Raw genomic sequence first — 19,400 nt, forward strand, 5'->3', positions numbered from 1 at the left:
TGTTTTCTCAATTGATCTGTGTTCAGTTTATCAAGGCCTATCCACTGTGGCAACTTATAACTAAATCTGAGGGGGGTGCGATGGGGAGGTTCCCTTGTTAGAACTGGGTTTCCATCTGAGCTTTTGATATTCGTACAAGTGGCTCTCTTTTCTCCAAAAGTCTCTAATTTTCCTGTAGGCTGTATCTATCTTACCCCTAGTGAGATAAGCCTCTACATCCTTATATTTGTCCTCTAGCCATGCCTGCTTAGCTATTTTGCACTTCCTGTCGATCCCATTTTTGAGAGGGTTGTATTTCTTTTTGCCTGCTTCATGTACTGCATTTTTATATTTTCTCCTTTCATCAATTAAATTCAGTAATTCTTCTGTCACCCAAGGATTTCTACTAGCCCTCGTCTTTTTACCTAGTTGATCCTCTGCTGCCGTCACTACTTCATCCCTCAAAGCTACCCATTCTTCTTCTACTGTATTTCTTTCCTCCATTCCTGTCAATTGTTCCCTTATGCTCTCCCTGAAACTCTGTACAACCTCTGGTTTAGTCAGTTTATCCAGGTCCCATCTCCTTAAATTCTCACCTTTTTGCAGTTTCTTCAATTTTAATATACAGGTCATAACCAATAGATTGTGGTCAGAGTTCACATCTGCCCCTGGAAATGTCTTACAATTTAAAACCTGGTTCCTAAAACTCTGTCTTACCATTATATAATCTATCTGAAACCTGTCAGTATCTCCAGGCTTCTTCCACGTATACAACCTTCTTTTATGATTCTTGAACCAAGTGTTAGCTATGATTAAGTTGTGCTCTGTGCAAAATTCTACCAGGTGGCTTCCTCTTTCATTTCTTACCCCCAATCCATATTCACCTACTACGTTTCCTTCTCTCCCTTTTCCTACTACCGAATTCCAGTCACCCATGACCATTAAATTTTCGTCACCCTTCACTATCTGAATAATTTCTTTTATCTCATCATACATTTCATCAATTTCATCATCATCTGCAGAGCTAGTTGGCATATAAACTTGTACTACTGTAGTAGATGTGGGCTTCGTATCTATCTTGGCCACAATAATGCGTTCAGTATGCTATTTGTAGTAGCTTACCCGCATTCCTATTTTCCTATTCATTATTAAACCTAGTCCTGCATTACCTCTATATGATTTTGTATTTACAACTCTGTATTCACATGACCAAAAGTCGTGGTCCTCCTTCCACCGAACTTCACAAATTCCCGCTATATCTAACTTTAACCTATCCATTTCTCTTTTTAAATTTTTTAACCTTCCTGCCCGATTAAGGGATCTGACATTCCACGCTCCAATCCGTAGAATGCCAGTTTTCTTTCTCCTGATAACGACATCCTCTTGAGTAGTCCCCGCCCGGAGATCTGAATGGGGGACTATTTTACCTCCGGAATATTTTACCCAACAGGACGCCATCATCATTTAACCATACAGTAAAGCTGCATGCCCTCGGGAAAAATTACGGCCATAGTTTCCCCTTGCTTTCAGCCGTTCGCAGTACCAGCACAGCAAGGCCGTTTTGGTTAGTGTTACAAGGCCAGATCAGTCAATCATCCAGACTGTTGCCCCTGCAACTACTGAGAAGGCTGCTGCCCCTCTTCAGGAACCACACGTTTGTCTGGCCTCTCAACAGATACCCCTCCGTTGTGGTTGCACCTACAGTACGGCTATCTGTTTCACTGAGGCACGCAAGCCTCCCCACCAACGACGAGGTCCATGGTTCATGGGGGGAGGGGGGGGGGGGGCAGTGTTACTTATGTTGAATAATACATTTTACTACTCACTGTTCTGTGTCATTTTCATTGTGTGTGTGCCGCCCTAGAAACCAAGTATCCATCCTATCAGGGCACCTTCATTAATCTTTGCAAATGCAGCGAGATTTTCATCAAAGTGGACACTCCCAGCCCACAACACAGCTACAGATTCCAAGGAAATTTAAACTTGCTGCATCTCAAAATAGTTACAAGTGGTTATAACTCTCTCTCTCTCTCTCTCTCTCTCTCTCTCTCTCTCTCTGTCTGTCTGTCTGTCTGTCTGTGTGTGTGTGTGTGTGTGTGTGGGGGGGGGGGGGGGGGGGCGTGGGTGCGCGACAGGCTGTCTGGTGGAGTGAGCAAAGGTAGAAAGGGGGATGGTTGGGAGGAGGGACTGGGGGGGATGGTGTGTGACAGCTTTGAGGGATAGGCACCAGGTGCAGTGTGCCACTTTTAGTCTATTAACACTGATACACATGTCAAGTACAATATTCTCTTCTCTTCAAACATTATGACATTTCATAGGTGACTATGGATAGGAAAAAGAACACTACACAAAAATCTTTTATATTGGATGGACCTTTTTTTATTACAAAATTTTAAGGCAATTTTTGGCATTCATTATTCAAAAGGCACTTGTACAACTAGACTTATAAAAAAATGAAGTCACTTAAACATTCCAGTAAAAATAAAATCCACAGGACACCGCTACACAGTCTTTTGAGCATTTATCTTGTGTATAACATCATTATCATAAGTTCTGATACATTTTACTGCGGGGCAGCAAAGCTACCTACTTAACAACAGGACGGTCTCACTACTTCCTAACTGACATTCTGTTATCAGTGTGACAATATCTTTTACGATAGTGTTTAATGTTTCTTTACAAACAATTACATCACATTTTCACATCTCATCCATATTTGAAGAAATACAGTTCACATAGTTTTGCAATTCAAGCATCCCTTAACTAGTTGCACAGATCTGATACAACAACAACATGGTTACTAAAGCAAAAGAAGAGCTAGGACAAATATTAAAATTTTAAATTCTTTCAGGGAAAAAAAAAGCTAAGCCTAAAAACATCAACAGTCTACTGAAGGAACAGATTTACCTTTATACCATATAAAATCACATATAAAATATTAAAGTTCATAAATATGAAGCCACAGGAAGAACTATAATTCCATTTATTCCCTGAGCCCTCTCTGATCATCATCACATTACATAAATCAATACTGCACAAAATAACCCATATCTTTGAATATCTCTCTATGGTAACATTCTCATCAACATTACACCCAGTCATTCCATGTTTACCTCATTATGCTATCATAACAATGTATCATTTTACATTGGGTAAGTACAGTTGAGATAAGGTTGTCTCATTTTCCAAGATTCTCTGACTAGCATTTACAACATATTCTCAGCCTCAAGATTCTCCTCCTGCAGTTATCTTCTACTGCTATGTAAGGTTTCTTTGGCAGATCTTCATTCTGTGCTATCATATAGCAGGTAAGGTGCGTTTTTCTTCCATTGTCAGCTCTGGATGCCAAACGTCAACAATCAGCACTAATCTTGTTGTTGTTCCATTATGCCACACTTCATGTTCAAAACTATCATCAAATATAAAAAGCTTCCCCTCTTCCCATGTTCTGCAAAAGAAAAGCACAAGAAATATGCCTCAGAAAGATGCAATAACTATGAAGTCAGAATACTACCTTGACATACATCTCTTGAATTGTTTCAAGAAGTATTATTAAAAATAATCAGTTTCCTAACAGTGGATTGACTGTTTATTACAGGCATGTCCATATGGTCTGCAAAACGCTGTTCAAATGCTGCCTCATGGGGAAAGTGCACTCGTGCCCACACCTTATTGCATTTGCAGGCAGGCGCAGACAGTGCAAGTTACCTGCCACATGCCCATATTGAATGCTCTCTACCGATACGCGAGCTGCTTAGTGGCCCCTGCCCAATGTGCATGGCTAATGGAGTACAGCCACATGCTCTAAAGCCTGGCTGCAATATTTCTCACACATCAGCCATTTGCCCATCCCTCTCCAACTGTGCCTGTGCCCACCAATGGGCTCATGAATTGGTGCAACCCAGTCTGCAAGAAGGTAAAAACAGCAGACATGAAGAGAACGTATAATAAAACAGAACACCTACAGTTGTCCTTACGATGTTATTTTTATATGACTACCACTTTCAGTGGTTCAGTACACCATCTTCAGGCCTCAACTGTTGCTGAGAGGCTGAATTCCAATCATACACAATTCCATCAGTGTCCAATATCCATGAACTGATTTTTGCGGACTACCTGTAACAACAATGCTGTGTCTCCAACCACCAACTACTTAGTTGTTAGTTGATGGTTGGAGAGACATCATCATTGTCAAGGTAGTATATGAAAACCAGTTTAAAGATGTTGGCCACCGATTGAATTGTGTATACGATTGGAGTTAACCCCCTCAGTGTTAGTCAAGACCTGAAGATAGTGTACTGAAGAACTGAAAGTGGTAGTCATACAATAAATAACGTCATAAGGACAGCTGTAGGTGTTCCATTTCATTAGATAAGTGAACGGCCCAAGTCCCTCAAACCTACAATCAAAAAGACGAACATACAAAGCAGACAACAGGTCGATCAATCCCTTGATTCTGATGAATTTCAGCACATTAGTTGGGGTCACTTTTAAGTAATTCCTGTGAAAGGGTTTACAAGGTCTGTTCAAAAAATTCCAGAACTTTGTCCACAAAATTTTTCTACATTTACCTTTTACTTATTGTGTATGATCTCCTTCAAAATACTCGCTTCCACAATTGATACAACACTCCCAACACTGTGTCCACTTCCGGAAACAGTCTTGTAACGCCTCTTGCTGGATAAGTGAAGTGTTGTCTACGAATGTTGTTTAAACTCTCCTATTGTCACAAATCTTCGTCCTTTCAATGGGTTATCAACCTTGGAAATAGAAGTCTGTAAGGGCCAGGTCTGGAGAGCAGGAGGATGAGGCAGCACAGTGATTTAGTTTTATGCTATAGCCATGCACCAATAAGGATGAAAGTGCGAGTGAGTTATTGTGATGCAAGAGCCATGAATTGTCTCACCACATTTCAGGACATTTCCTCCTCAAATTTTCTTGCAGGCATCGCAACACGTCCCAATAGTAACATCAATAACAGTTTGTCCCTGCGGCATGAATTCACAGTGAACTAATCCTTCAAAGTCAAAGAAAACTGTCAGCATGGCTTGACATTTCACCTGACCTGATGAGCTTTTTTGGTCTTGGAGAACCTTTCCAGACCCATTGTGAAGACTGAACCTTGGACTCGACATCATAACCGTAGACCCATGTCCCATCACCAGTTATCGTTCTCTTGGAACATCTCATTCTCATGCGCAATAAAAAAGCTTTTCACAGATTGCGAGGCGAAGATCTTTCTGGTCTTGACTCAAGAGCTGTGGTACACACTTAGTGGCAATACAATGCATTCCAAGATGCCGTGCCAGGATGTCATGACATATATCAACAGAAATGTTACATTCTTCTGCAATCTCTCAGACAGTCCTCGATTGGTACACACAATTTGGTTGATGTTCTTGACAGGAACATCGTCGGTAGATGTCCAAGGGCATCCTGGACAAGGGTCATCTTTAACTTCCATCCAGGCGTTTTTACAGAAGGTGAATCATTCATAACACTAAATATGGCTTAAGCACTCATTACCATAGGCTTCTTGCACCAGTTAGTGTGTCTCTGTGAAGGTTTTCTCGAGTTTCATGCAAATTTTAATGCAGATGCATTGCTCTACTAACTCTGCTGTCTCAAAGTTTGCAAAATGTGCGACAACATTTGACTCAATACAGCACTCAACAATAACTAAGAGACATGCAACAATAAAACTTCCAGCACTTACACATTAAACACACACATGTGCAGGGATGCCAACTGCATTTCACTCCAACACATCTTTTGTGCCAAATTATGAATGTTCCAGAATTTTTTGAACATACTTCCTATGTCAATGTGCTTCTGTTTACACAAAAATTGTGTCAAAGAAGGATCAGCTTTATGCCACGTGGGAAAGTTAATGCTTCAGACCAGACAGAATGTCAAGAAGACTAAAAAATATGAATTTTTTAATGTACCAGGCCTTTAATCTATTAATCACCAAGAAATCTACGAAATAGTTATTCCGATCCACTGCAGACATATTAGCTGATAAATGCCCTTATTAACTGGGACAATGGCCAACTAGTTCAGATTTGTCACCTTCCATACACTTGGATTCAAATGACACTTACTCCAATAGTTTTTACAGAAAAATCCAGTTTTACAATGACATTTAACATGTGGTACACATGCCGACTCCTTTCAACAACAACACTATAGTTAATCGAACACTGGATGCACATCAGAATAGTATAGACAGTGTGAAACTTACACAATTAGGATCCATGGGAATGCAAATATGAATTACTATGGTATATAGAAGAGCTAAGCAGTCAAGAGAACTACATACAGTGGACAGGCAGAATATCAACATTTATTTCAAATATACCACACACTTTTAATACGACAGGCAATAGTAAAGACATCATACAGGATCTGCTCAGATTGTTAGCACTTACAACAGCAACACAGAGGAAATGTAACAAAAAGGCAGGGGCCAGGGGCCATGGGAGATTTGTTTGTATGCTACATAATATTGTTGGGGCAGAAAGAAATTTTATGGACTAAAGAAAGTGAGTGATAATTTCATTATATACCATTCTAATATTACTATGTGCACTTACAATACAGCTACATTTATAAACCTTTCTATCCAATGAGAAATAGTCACAAGTGACAGGATACAGGGTGATTCACAAAGATATGCAAATATTTTGGTATGTTATTGTACAAGCAAAACTAAAGAAAAAAGTTCATGTAAACATAGGTCTGCAAATGTTTAGTTATGGAGTTATGGCTACTAAAAGTTTTTGTCTCAAATTTAGCAACTTCGCTAATATGAAGCCATCACAAAAACTGTATGAGGTTAAAGTAAAGCACGATTTCCATTCATTTTGTTGTTACTGATTTGGGGAATCCAATAAAACGTGTCCCAGATGTATATCTGCAGTAGTTTTTCAGAACACCCAGAGAAGCAAAGAAGTAATTTCATAAAATTTTTAATTTATCAATTACTTGGCCCAATTTGTTTTTTAAATTCCAGGCAATTGGACACAGATTTCGACAGAACTTTTAGATAATTTAATTTTGGAAAAATGACGGTAATAACGTTAACTGGAACTGTATGAATGCATCAGATGATCTGCTTTTATTAATACCATTCATGTTAAACTGGAGAAAACAAAGCCCAGTGTTAAGAAAGTTGCACAGTGTACAGACAATTTCACAACACATTCACAGTAAAAGTTCAAAAATGTCTCCACCAAGTTCAATGCATATAGCTGCACGTGTATGAGATTTTGTTGCTCATTTCAGTTTCACAGGGTTGTTCTTAATTCCATCTATTACACTCATAATGTGAGCAAGTAATGCCCCATGTGTGTTGACTTCATCCGCATAAACTACGTCTTTCATCCATCCCCGTACACAAAAATTCATAGGTGTTAAATCAGATGATCTGGGGGGCCACAGACATGTAGCACCACAACCAATCCATTTCTGGAGAAAATGTTCATTTAAATGTGTAGTAACGGTGTTGGTGAAAATGTGGAGGTGCGCCGTCAAGTTGAAAATACATTTGCAATCGCGCAGCATGTGGAACATCTTTGAGCAAGTGGGGCATTTCTTCTTGAAGGAATTTTAAGTAAATCTTGTCAGTTCGACATCCTGGGAAAATGAATGATCCACTTAAGCGTGTGTTGATTATACCACACCACACATTTATGCTAAATTGCTGCTGGAAATTGTGTTGCACTGTTGCATGTGGGTTTGCTTCACACCACATGTGTTCATTATGTGAACTGTTTATATCATCCTGAGTAAACTGTGCCTCATCAGTAAATAACATGTATTTGTGTAACTGTCGATTAGTATTTAACCAGTTGCACAACTTCAAGTGAAAGGGCAGGATCTCCCTGATGTAAATGATGCACTTTTTGTTTATGGTAAGGATACAGATTATTGTACTTCAGTGTACACCATACCTTAGATTGTGAAATGCCTAATCATTGAGAGATACATCGTGTACTGGTACCCGGGCTACACTGAACAGCATTCATAATATCCTCATCATCGTCTTCACGTATCGAGCACTCATACTGATTATGAACTCTAGGTAGAGAACCTGTCTCCTTTAACATTTGAAATACTCCACTAATGGTTCGCGCATTCGTAATCCTCTGAGTTGGATTACAGCCATCGCATTACCATCACATTTGCCATAAATAAACACCATATTGGCTTATTCCTCTGTCGTAAATTTGAAAGGCATCCTTATTTCATAAACAAAATACAGCACTTACTATGTGGTTTCACTTAAATACACTGTTGTTACTATGTTCTTTCACTGAACAACACAGGAAACTAACTCTTTTCAATGTTAGGAAACAACTGAAACAGCTCCCTAATGCTTGCCAACAATGACAAACGTTTCTACATTCTTAATGGAAAGTAAACAAATGTACTAGTATAATAATCTTTGCTTCTCTGGATGTTCTGGAAAATTATGCAGATACATGTCTGGGACATGTTTATTAGATTCACCAGATCAATAACAACAAAATATGTGGAAATCGTGCTTTACTTTAACCCCGTACAGTTTTGAAATGGCTTCATATTAACCAAGTTGCTAAATTTCAGGCAAAAACTTTCATTAGCCGTAACTCCATAAAAACATTTGCAGAACTGTGTTTATATGAACTTTTTTCTTTAGTTTTACTTGGAGGATAACATATTAAAATACTTGCGTATCTTCATGAATCACCCTGCATATGGTAGAACAGGAGAGGAAACAGACAGTGGGTATGACATTCACAAATCAAAGAGTATGTAGCATGTGTGGGGCATACAAGCACACGCACGCACTCAAACACAAACACTGAAGGTGAAAAATTAGAAGAACTAATTGTTCTGAAGTATACTGGAAAGGAATCTACATCCACATATATATTCTGCTAGCCACCAAGTGGTGTGTGGCGGTGGGCACAATTCGCGCCAAAGTAATATCCCCCCCTCTGTTCCACTAGCGGATTGTGCAAGGGAAAAAAGACTGTCTGAACGCCTCAGTACGAGCTCTTATTTCTCTTATCTTTGAATGATGAAGTTGGTAGTAATAATATATGCTCTACATCCTCAGTGAAGATTGGATTTCAGAATTTAGTGAGCAGCCCCTTCTGTTTAGCGCGTTGTCTATCTGCAAGTGTGTCCCACTTCAAACTTTCTATGAGATTTGTAATGCTCTCGTGATGGCTAAATGTACTAGTCACAAATCTTGCCACTCTTCTTTGGACCTTCTCAATCTCTTGAATCAGACCCAAGTGGTAAGGGTCCCACACAGACGAACAATACTCTAAGATTGGACAAACTAACGTATTATAAACTATTTCCCTTGTTGAAGGACTGCATCGCTTCAGGATTCTACCAATAAACCACAACCTAGAGTTTGCCTTACGTGTTACTTGTGTAATCTGATCATTCCATTTGAGAACATTTCGAATAGCCACACCCAAATACTCGACTGATGTTACCGCTTCCAAAGACTGATCATTTATTTTGTACTCGTACAGTAATGGGGATTGAAGAATGAGAGCAAGTAAAATACTACAATAGAGTCCCATGACTACGCTAAAAACTGAAGAGCCAGCCACCCAGCAACTCACTAAACTGTTAAAGCTAAAAGACTTTATTTCAGTGCAGTCACCCACAAAATTTTGAAACATGTATCCCACATGTTGCAGATTAGCTCTTCATTGACTGTGAGGCCCAGAAATTAAACTGCATTATTAAAACTTTCAACTGTCCCGCACCATTTCTGTTCAATAAATAAACATTTGAACGGAACACAGATTGGTGTATCATCCAAAAATTTGAAACTGCTATATTCTGTTCACTGTTTCAGTCTCCCTCCCCACCCCCACCCGAATGCAACGAGTGTGTCACTGTAAGAACAGAGAATGACAAAAAGATGCAGAAAGGATAAACGGGTTTCTCAAATCAAAAAAATTTCTGACAAAACTTCACCACAGATGTAGGAGTCTACTAAAATTACAAAATCTATAAAATGGACTCAGGGTTTTCAAACAAATGATGTATACCTCGTCTCATCAGCAACCCTTATGAATGTATTCTTTGGCACAACAAGTCCAAGATGAGCACGTAGACGGCAATTGGTTGGTCCACAGTGAGGCCACACATGAGTACCTGGGTCCATAACACTGAACTTCACCTGCCCACGACGACAGTCTCTTGCGGCAGGAAAGTCTTCAATTAATTTGCAAGTCACTGGAGCTTTGGCACAATTTGTTGGAACCTTCCGGCCTGAAACATGTTCCACAAAATCAAATTCCAGATCCTGACATCACACAATAAATGTATAACATACACTAGACGGGGTTTGTGAGCATTATGAAAATCAATACATTTTTAGGTGGCATACAACTGCTTTCTCTTTCTTTCATCAATACAAAAAAAGAAGCCCTTTTCTGACTGGCATAATAATAATAATAATAATAATAATAAAATCGAAATATCCATACCCAATACAACAAATATACAAAAGAAAACAGGAGAAAAAATTGAAAAATTAATCCAACTAGCTGAGGAAGTCAAGGACATGTGGCATCAGGATAAAGTTGACATTATACCAATTATACTATCAACTACAGGAGTCATACCACACAATATCCACCAGTACACCAATGCAATACAGCTACATCCAAACTTATACATACAACTACAGAAATCCGTAATTATTGATACATGTTCAATTACCCAAAAGTTCCTAAATGCAATATAACATATACCGTACAGCTAAAAGGAAGTCACGCTTAATCAAGATCCGCGTCACTTTCCATTTTTGACCAGACATAACGTCTGAGAAAAGAAATAAATATTATTATTATTATTATTATTATTATTATTGGTAGTCAGCCACAAAAGTGTGTTCTTTTTTATTTTCAAAGACCAAACATCCCAGACATAAAACTAAGATTTTTGCATCAATCAATTATTGTTCAACATTAAGTCCAATTAAACCTGTTTGCAAATTGTAAGTGTCCCAAAGAAGACAAGAAGGTTCACAATTTTGGAAAACACCTTTCTGAGATCATTTCTAATAACACTTTTAAATTTTAGGTACTCTACTTCATAAATAATACTTCCAAAACCCCCATGTGGTTACTAACTAAAGAAAAACAAACACTTGTCTTGCACCTATAAACTGCTTCTTGCACTCAGTTTCAATTTACATTCACAAAACCAACATCAATAAATAAGAGATAATAAGTATGAAGTCTTTGTATTGCTCAACAAATTTGCAAAAATCTTCAGCAAATAGATTTCATGTACGTTGACAACTATAATTTAACTAAATCGTCACCTCATCTTCATTTCTTCTGCTTTTTCTTTCCTCAGTGCTAATGTCAAAGTTTCAAATCACAGTACGGCTAAGATACTTTTCAACATTTTCACACACCTTACACTAGTATCTGACCTAGTAAGTACTGACAATTTATTTATAAAAGTTAAGAGATGGTGTGTGTGTGTGTGTGTGTGTGTGTGTGTGTGTGTGTGCGCGCGCGCGCGCGCGCGTGCGCACCAGGAAGAAACCATTCGAAAAACATGCTCGCACGCACGCATGCAGCTTCAAACGACAAGAGGAAATTAACAATGAAGAAAGACTAGTGTTTAATGTAATGAGGCCACTGAAGATGGAGTATGTATATATATATATATATATATATATATATATATATATATATATATATATATATATATATATATAAAAACAAAGATGAGGTGACTTACCGAACGAAAGCGCTGGCAGGTCGATAGACACACAAACAAACACCAACATACACAAACACACACACAAAATTCAAGCTTTCGCAACAAACTGTTGCCTCATCAGGAAAGAGGGAAGGAGAGGGAAAGACGAAAGGAAGTGGGTTTTAAGGGAGAGGGTAAGGAGTCATTCCAATCCCGGGAGCGGAAAGACTTACCTTCGGGGGGAAAAAAGGACAGGTATACACACACACACACACACACACACACACACACACACACATCCATCCACACATACAGACACAAGCAGACATATTTAAAGACAAAGAGTTTGGGCAGAGATATCAGTCGAGGCGGAAGTGTAGAGGCAAAGAAGTTGTTGAAAGACAGGTGAGGTATGAGTGGTGGCAACTTGAAATTAGCGGAGATTGAGGCCTGGCGGATAACGAGAAGAGAGGATATACTGAAGGGCAAGTTCCCATCTCCGGAGTTCGGATAGATTGGTGTTGGTGGGAAGTATCCAGATAACCCGGATGGTGTAACACTGTGCCAAGATGTGCTGCCTGTGCACCAAGGCATGTTTAGCCACAGGTTTATCCTCATTACCAACAAACACTGTCTGCCTGTGTCCATTCATGTGAATGGACAGTTTGTTGCTGGTCATTCCCACATAGAATGCATCACAGTGTAGGCAGGTCAGTTGGTAAATCACGTGGGTGCTTTCACACGTGGCTCTGCCTTTGATCGTGTACACCTTCCGGGTTACAGGACTGGAGTAGGTGGTGGTGGGAGGGTGCATGGGACAGGTTTTGCACCGGGGGCAGTTACAAGGATAGGAGCCAGAGGGTAGGGAAGGTGGTTTGGGGATTTCATAGGGATGAACTAACAGGTTACGAAGGTTAGGTGGACAGCGGAAAGACACTCTTGGCGGAGTGGGGAGGATTTCATCCCTGCTGGAGAGCCACAATCAGAGTCTGGTCCAGTCCCGGAAAGTATCCTGTCACAAGTGGGGCACTTTTGTGGTTCTTCTGTGGGGGATTCTGGGTTTGAGGGGATGAGGAAGTGGCTCCGGTTATTTGCTTCTGTACCAGGTGGGGAGGGTAGTTGCGGGATGCGAAAGCTGTTGTCAGGTTGTTGGCGTAATGGTTCGGGGATTCCGGACTGGAGCAGATTCGTTTGCCACGAAGACCTAGGCTGTAGGGAAGGGACCGTTTGATGTGGAATGGGTGGCAGCTGTCATAATGGAGGTACTGTTGCTTGCTGGTGGGTTTGATGTGGACGGACGTGTGAAGTTGGCCATTGGACAGGTGGAGGTCAACGTCAAGGAGAGTGGCATGGGATTTGGAGTAGGACCAGGTGAATCTGATGGAACCAAAGGAGTTGAGGTTGGAGAGGAAATTCTGGAGTTCTTCTTCACTGTGAGTCCAGATCATGAAGATGTCATCAATAAATCTGTACCAAACTTTGGGTTGGCAGACCTGGGTAACCAAGAAGGCTTCCTCTAAGCGACCCATGAATAGGTTGGCATACGAGGGGGCCATCCTGGTACCCATGGCTGTTCCCTTTAATTGTTGGTATGTCTGGCCTTCAAAAGTGAAGAAGTTGTGGGTCAGGACGAAGCTGGCTAAGGTAATGAGGAAAGAGGTTTTAGGTAGGGTGGCAGGTGATCGGCGTGAAAGGAAATGCTCCATCGCAGCGAGGCCCTGGACGTGCGGAATATTTGTGTGTAAGGAAGTGGCATCAATGGTTACAAGGATGGTTTCCGGGGGTAACAGATTGGGTAAGGATTCCAGGCGTTCAAGGAAGTGGTTGGTGTCTTTGATGAAGGATGGGAGACTGCATGTAATGGGTTGAAGGTGTTGATCTACGTAGGCAGAGATACGTTCTGTGGGGGCTTGGTAACCAGCTACAATGGGGCGGCCGGGATGATTGGGTTTGTGGATTTTAGGAAGAAGGAAGAAGGTAGAAGGTAGGGGTGCGGGGTGTCGGTGGGGTCAGGAGGTTGATGGAGTCAGGTGAAAGGTTTTGCAGGGGGCCTAAGGTTCTGAGGATTCCTTGAAGCTCCGCCTGGACATTGGGAATGGGGTTACCTTGGCAAACTTTGTATGTGGTGTTGTCTGAAAGCTGACGCAGTCCCTCAGCCACATACTCCCGACGATCAAGTACCACGGTCGTGGAACCCTTGTCCGCCGGAAGAATGACGATGGATTGGTCAGCCTTCAAATCACAGATAGCCTGGGCATCAGCAGTGGTGATGTTGGGTGTAGGATTAAGGTTTTTAAAGAAGGATTGAGATGCAAGGCTGGAAGTCAGAAATTCCTGGAAGGTTTGGAGAGGGTGATTTTGAGGAAGAGGAGGTGGGTCCCGCTGTGACGGAGGATGGAACTGTTCCAGGCAGGGTTCAATTTGGATGGTGTCTTGGGGAGTTGGATCATTAGGAGTAGGATTAGGATCATTTTTCTTTGTGGCAAAGTGATATTTCCAGCAGAGAGTACGAGTGTAGGACAGTAAATCTTTGACGAGGGCTTACTGTCCTACACTCGTACTCTCTGCTGGAAATATCACTTTGTTACCCCCGGAAACCATCCTTGTAACCATTGATGCCACTTCCTTATACACAAATATTCCGCACGTCCAGGGCCTCGCTGCGATGGAGCATTTCCTTTCACGCCGATCACCTGCCACCCTACCTAAAACCTCTTTCCTCATTACCTTAGCCAGCTTCATCCTGACCCACAACTTCTTCACTTTTGAAGGCCAGACATACCAACAATTAAAGGGAACAGCCATGGGTACCAGGATGGCCCCCTCGTATGCCAACCTATTCATGGTTCGCTTAGAGGAAGCCTTCTTGGTTACCCAGGTCTGCCAACCCAAAGTTTGGTACAGATTTATTGATGACATCTTCATGATCTGGACTCACAGTGAAGAAGAACTCCAGAATTTCCTCTCCAACCTCAACTCCTTTGGTTCCATCAGATTCACCTGGTCCTACTCCAAATCCCATGCCACTTTCCTTGACGTTGACCTCCACCTGTCCAATGGGCAACTTCACACGTCCGTCCACATCAAACCCACCAACAAGCAACAGTACCTCCATTATGACAGCTGCCACCCATTCCACATCAAACGATCCCTTCCCTACAGCCTAGGTCTTCGTGGCAAACGAATCTGCTCCAGTCCGGAATCCCCGAATCATTACACCAACAACCTGACAACAGCTTTCGCATCCCGCAACTACCCTCCCGACCTGGTACAGAAGCAAATAACCACAGCCACTTCCTCATCCCCTCAAACCCAGAATCCCCCACAGAAGAACCACAAAAGTGCCCCACTTGTGACAGGATACTTTCCAGGACTGGACCAGACTCTGAATGTGGATCTCCAGCAGGGATACGACTTCCTCAAATCTTGCCCTGAAATGAGATCCATCCTTCCTTCATGAAATCCTCCCCACTCCGCCAAGAGTGTCTTTCCGCCGTCCACCTAACCTTCGTAACCTGTTAGTTCATCCCTATGAAATCCCCAAACCATCTTCCCTACCCTCTGGCTCCTATCCTTGTAACCGCCCCCGGCGCAAAACCTGTCCCATGCACCCTCCCACCACCACCTACTCCAGTCCTGTAACCCAGAAGGTGTACACGATCAAAGGCAGAGCCACGTGTGAAAGCACCCACGTTGCCTCGTCGGGAGGGAGGGAGGGAGGGAGGGAGGGAGGGAGGGAGGGACAGGGGGGGAGGAGGGTTTTGGGGGAGAGGGTGGGGAGTCATTCCAATCCCGGGAGCGGAATGACTCCTTACCCTCTCCCTTATAACCCTCTTCCTTTCGTCTTTCCCTCTCCTTCCCTCTTTCTTGATGAGGCAACAGTTTGTTGCGAAAGCTTGAATTTTGTGTGTATGTTTGTGTGTCTATCGAACTGCCAGCGCTTTCGTTCGGTAAGTCACCTCATCTTTGTATATATTCATTCAATGAATAAATAAATAATGATAATAATAGTAGTAGGACAGGTTCTCTCTTTTCTACAAAATAAATACTCATTCATCAATTAAAATTCCTTTTAAGTTAACAACTAATTAAAGGAAAACTATGTACAATTAGAGAAATGATGATAATGTGGAACTATTTCCCAATGCAATACAAGCAGCAACAATATCATATCATCTTGAAAGGTTTCTTCTTGCCATTTAACCAACTCTGTTTGGGCCTGTGATATGCTACATCAACATCTTTAGTAGTGCACAAAGTTGACAAAAGAGCAATCACTAGCAATCTTTCTTCATTTTTTTTCCCTAAAACTGTCCAATATAGAGACTACTGAAACAGTTTTGGAATATAGCAACATTTATTTTACATCTGCAGAATAATTAGCACAACAATGAACATTTCAATGCTTAAAAGAAAGAGAAAAAGAAAGAAATCTCTCTTCAAAATATTTTTAAAAACTGACTTTTGGCAGGTACACACCTCCACTGTGTCCTGGCTTACGTATATAAAGAGGTGCAAGTTTTGTGAGATTCACATTATACATCCTCTTGGCCTGTCAGACATTTCGAAGGGCAGATGTGGCCTCTGACCACAATTTATTGATTATGAACTGCAGATAAAAACTAAACAACTTTCAAAAAGGAAGGAAATGGGATGTGGATATATTGGGAGAACCAGACGTTTTAAAGGAGGCATTGAGCAACAACTGACACACAGGAAATAGGAATATAAGAAGACAATTTGGTAGCTTTGAGAAAAGATATAGAGAAGGCAACAGAGGATTAAATAGGTAAAAAGATAAAGACTAGCGGAAATTGTTCGATAACAGAGGCGACATTGCATTTGACTGATGAAATGAGAAAGTATAAAAATATAATAAATGAAATACGTGAAAGGAAATACAGATGTATAAAAAAGTGAGAGAGACAGAAAGGGCAAAAGGGCTAAGTAGGAATGGCTAGAGGACAAATGCAAGGCTGTAAAAGCATATGTGACTAGAAGAAAGATACATGCCGCCTACTATGGTGAAATTAAAGAGGCTTTTGGAGAAACGACGCAGCAGTATGATTATTGAGAGCTCATACGGCAAGCCAGTACTAATCAAAGAGGGGAAAAATGAAAGCTGGATGGAATATATAGAAGGGCATTATTAAAAGAAGGGAAGAGGAAGTAGCTGAAGATGAGATGGGTGATATGATACTGTGAGAAGAATGACAGAACACTGAAGGATCTAAGTCAAAATATGGCCATTATGAAGATGACATGCCCTTGGAAATATTTCGATCCTTGGAAAAGCCAGTCGTGACTGAACTATTTCATCTGGTGTGCAAGATATAAGAGACAGGAAACATACCCTCAGACTGCAATAATAAGAAGAATGTAAGAATCCAAATTCCAAGCAAGGCTTGAGCTAACAAGGGTGAATATTACTGACACGAAAGTTTAATACATCAGGGCTGCACAATGGAAAAACTGGTATAAGCAGACCTTGGGGAAGATCAGTTTGGGTTCTGTAGAAACGTAAGAATATGTGAAGCCTTATTGGCCCTATGGTTCATCTTAGAAGGGCGAATAAAGGAAGGTAAACATACACTTATAGTAATTGCAGATCTATACATAGGTTTTGACAATGTTGACTGAATTACACACCCTCTGAAATTATGAAGGTAGCATGGATAAAATACAGAGGACAAAATTTTGTATACAACATGTACAGAAACCAGACTACTGTTATAGAAGTCTAAGGATATGAAAGTGAAGCAGTGGATTCGAAGGGAGTGAGGGTGGTAGACTATCCCAGATGTTATTCAATGCGTACATTGAGCAAGCAGCAATGGAAACCAAGGAGTAATTTGTGAAGAGGATTAAAGTTTAGATAGAAGAAATAAAAATTTTGAATGCAGTGGATGTTGTGTAGTTGAAATGAGGGTGCTAAGATAAACAACAACAAAAGTAAAACAACAGGCAAGGAATGTAGTTGAATTAAGGATACAGGATGCTTATAAATGGAGGAAAAATCGAAATTTTTTAATGACTTTATTACATTCTATAGCCTTTCCTGATTACATTGATATGTAAATTATACGGTTTCAAATGAAGAATGACCTATACATACCGAATTTTAAAGTTACGGTCATGTATCCTGCCACACCCTCTTTACTTCTATTACAGAAACCAGTATTATTTTGAAAAGAACTGTGAACGGTCTGTTTCCAGCGATTATATGTACGATACATTGTATATGTTGGTAACAGTGCAGGTTTCTAGTGTCTGTAAATGATTATCTTTGTTAATATTTACTTCTGTGTCGCTGAAGCAGTATGTTCATGTGTTACTGGATGTTGGTTGCCCAAGTGCTACATATACTTGTGGAAGTACATATCCTTTAGTGTGCAATAAATATGAACTATACCATGCATCAAGAAATTCAACAAAAGGAAATTCCGTGGTAACCAGTTCACAAACAAAGCAAGCCACACTGTTGAAAGTAACCTATGTATCAGTTCTTCAGGGAAGAAACTCCCACAATGCACGCCTCCTAGTGATTCAAATTTTTGTGTTAACAATGACGCTGTTTGTAACGGATTTGTTGTTGTTGATGTGGGCATCTTATCTTCTTTGGTAAAGGAAGTGGCGAAACGTAAACAATGTGATGGTGTAGGCTGTCTGAGAATAACTGAACAACAAAGTAGCAGGAAGGGTTTAGTATCAAAATTAGTTGTTCTGTGTAGATTCTGAAATAAATCTACCTCAAAAATGACTTCAAACATTGTGCATAATCCCTATGATGTGAATCTGAAGTTAGTGTACGCAATGTGCGCAATAGGAAAAGGGGGGAAAAACTGCTCAAACATTTTGTGGTTGGATGGACCTTCCTCCTACTCCCTGTAGGTTCCACAAGTACATAAAAATACGTTTAGGTGCCTTAACGGTTGGGTCTAAAGCATCTATGAAACATGCAGTGGAAGAAATTGTAAATATTAGTGGAACCAGGGACATTGCTGTTGCACTTGATGGGACATGCAACGTCGAGGACATTGTTCCTTGAATGGTGTTGTAAGTGCTACTTCTCTGGAGAATGTTGATGTTGAGTGTTTATCTAAATACTGTAACACCTGCCATGGTAGCACTGAAGGATATGCTGAACATCAGTGTTCTAAGAATTGTGATGGTTGCAGTGGAGGTATGGAGTGTGATGGAGCTCTAAAAATATTTCAGAGGTCGGTGGCAATTTATAATGTTAGATATACGAAGTACTTAGGCGATGGAGACTCTAAAGCTTTCAATAACATTAATGAGTTTAATGTTTATGGTGATACATTGGTAACAAAACTGGAGTGTTGTGGACATGTGCAAAAGAGGATGGGTGCTAGATTGGGAAAGCTACGAAGAGAAATGAAAGGAAAGTTGCTATCTGATAGAAAATCTGTGTCTGGCCAAGGGAGATTGACAGAAACTAAAATAGACCATCTTCAGAGTTATTATGGACTGGCCAGTAGACAAACTGCATCTCTGAATAACGTTACAGGAATGAGAAAAGCTGTATGGGCCACCTACTTTCATAAGTTGTCCACAGATGACCACCCTGTTCACAGACTTTGCCCTAAAGGAGCTGATTCTTGGTCTGGTTACCAAAAAGCAAAAGAAAGTGGTCAAATATACCATCATATGCATTCTCTTCCTGA

General features: G+C 40.7%; 1 protein-coding gene across 9 annotated transcripts in view; it reads right to left on the minus strand.

The window, feature by feature from the left end:
* Nucleotides 1–2,335: 2,335 nt before the first annotated feature.
* LOC124605898 (uncharacterized protein DDB_G0283697-like) overlaps nucleotides 2,336–19,400 on the minus strand; it is a 222,010-nt gene continuing 204,945 nt past the window's right edge. For 8 of the 9 annotated variants that reach the window (XM_047137856.1, XM_047137895.1, XM_047137881.1 and 5 more), the window contains 2 exons: nucleotides 10,044–10,266; nucleotides 2,336–3,427 (listed from right to left, as the gene is read on the minus strand). In XM_047137856.1, the coding sequence (XP_046993812.1) occupies nucleotides 3,277–3,427; nucleotides 10,044–10,266 (374 nt within the window). In that variant the 3' untranslated portion in view covers nucleotides 2,336–3,276. Of the gene's footprint in view, nucleotides 3,428–10,043; nucleotides 10,267–19,400 lie in introns of those variants that run through there. The other variant, XM_047137888.1, reaches the window with a different exon arrangement.

This window comes from Schistocerca americana, chromosome 1 (assembly GCF_021461395.2).
Source record: "Schistocerca americana isolate TAMUIC-IGC-003095 chromosome 1, iqSchAmer2.1, whole genome shotgun sequence".
In the NCBI taxonomy this organism is placed as follows: Eukaryota; Metazoa; Arthropoda; class Insecta; order Orthoptera; family Acrididae; genus Schistocerca; species Schistocerca americana.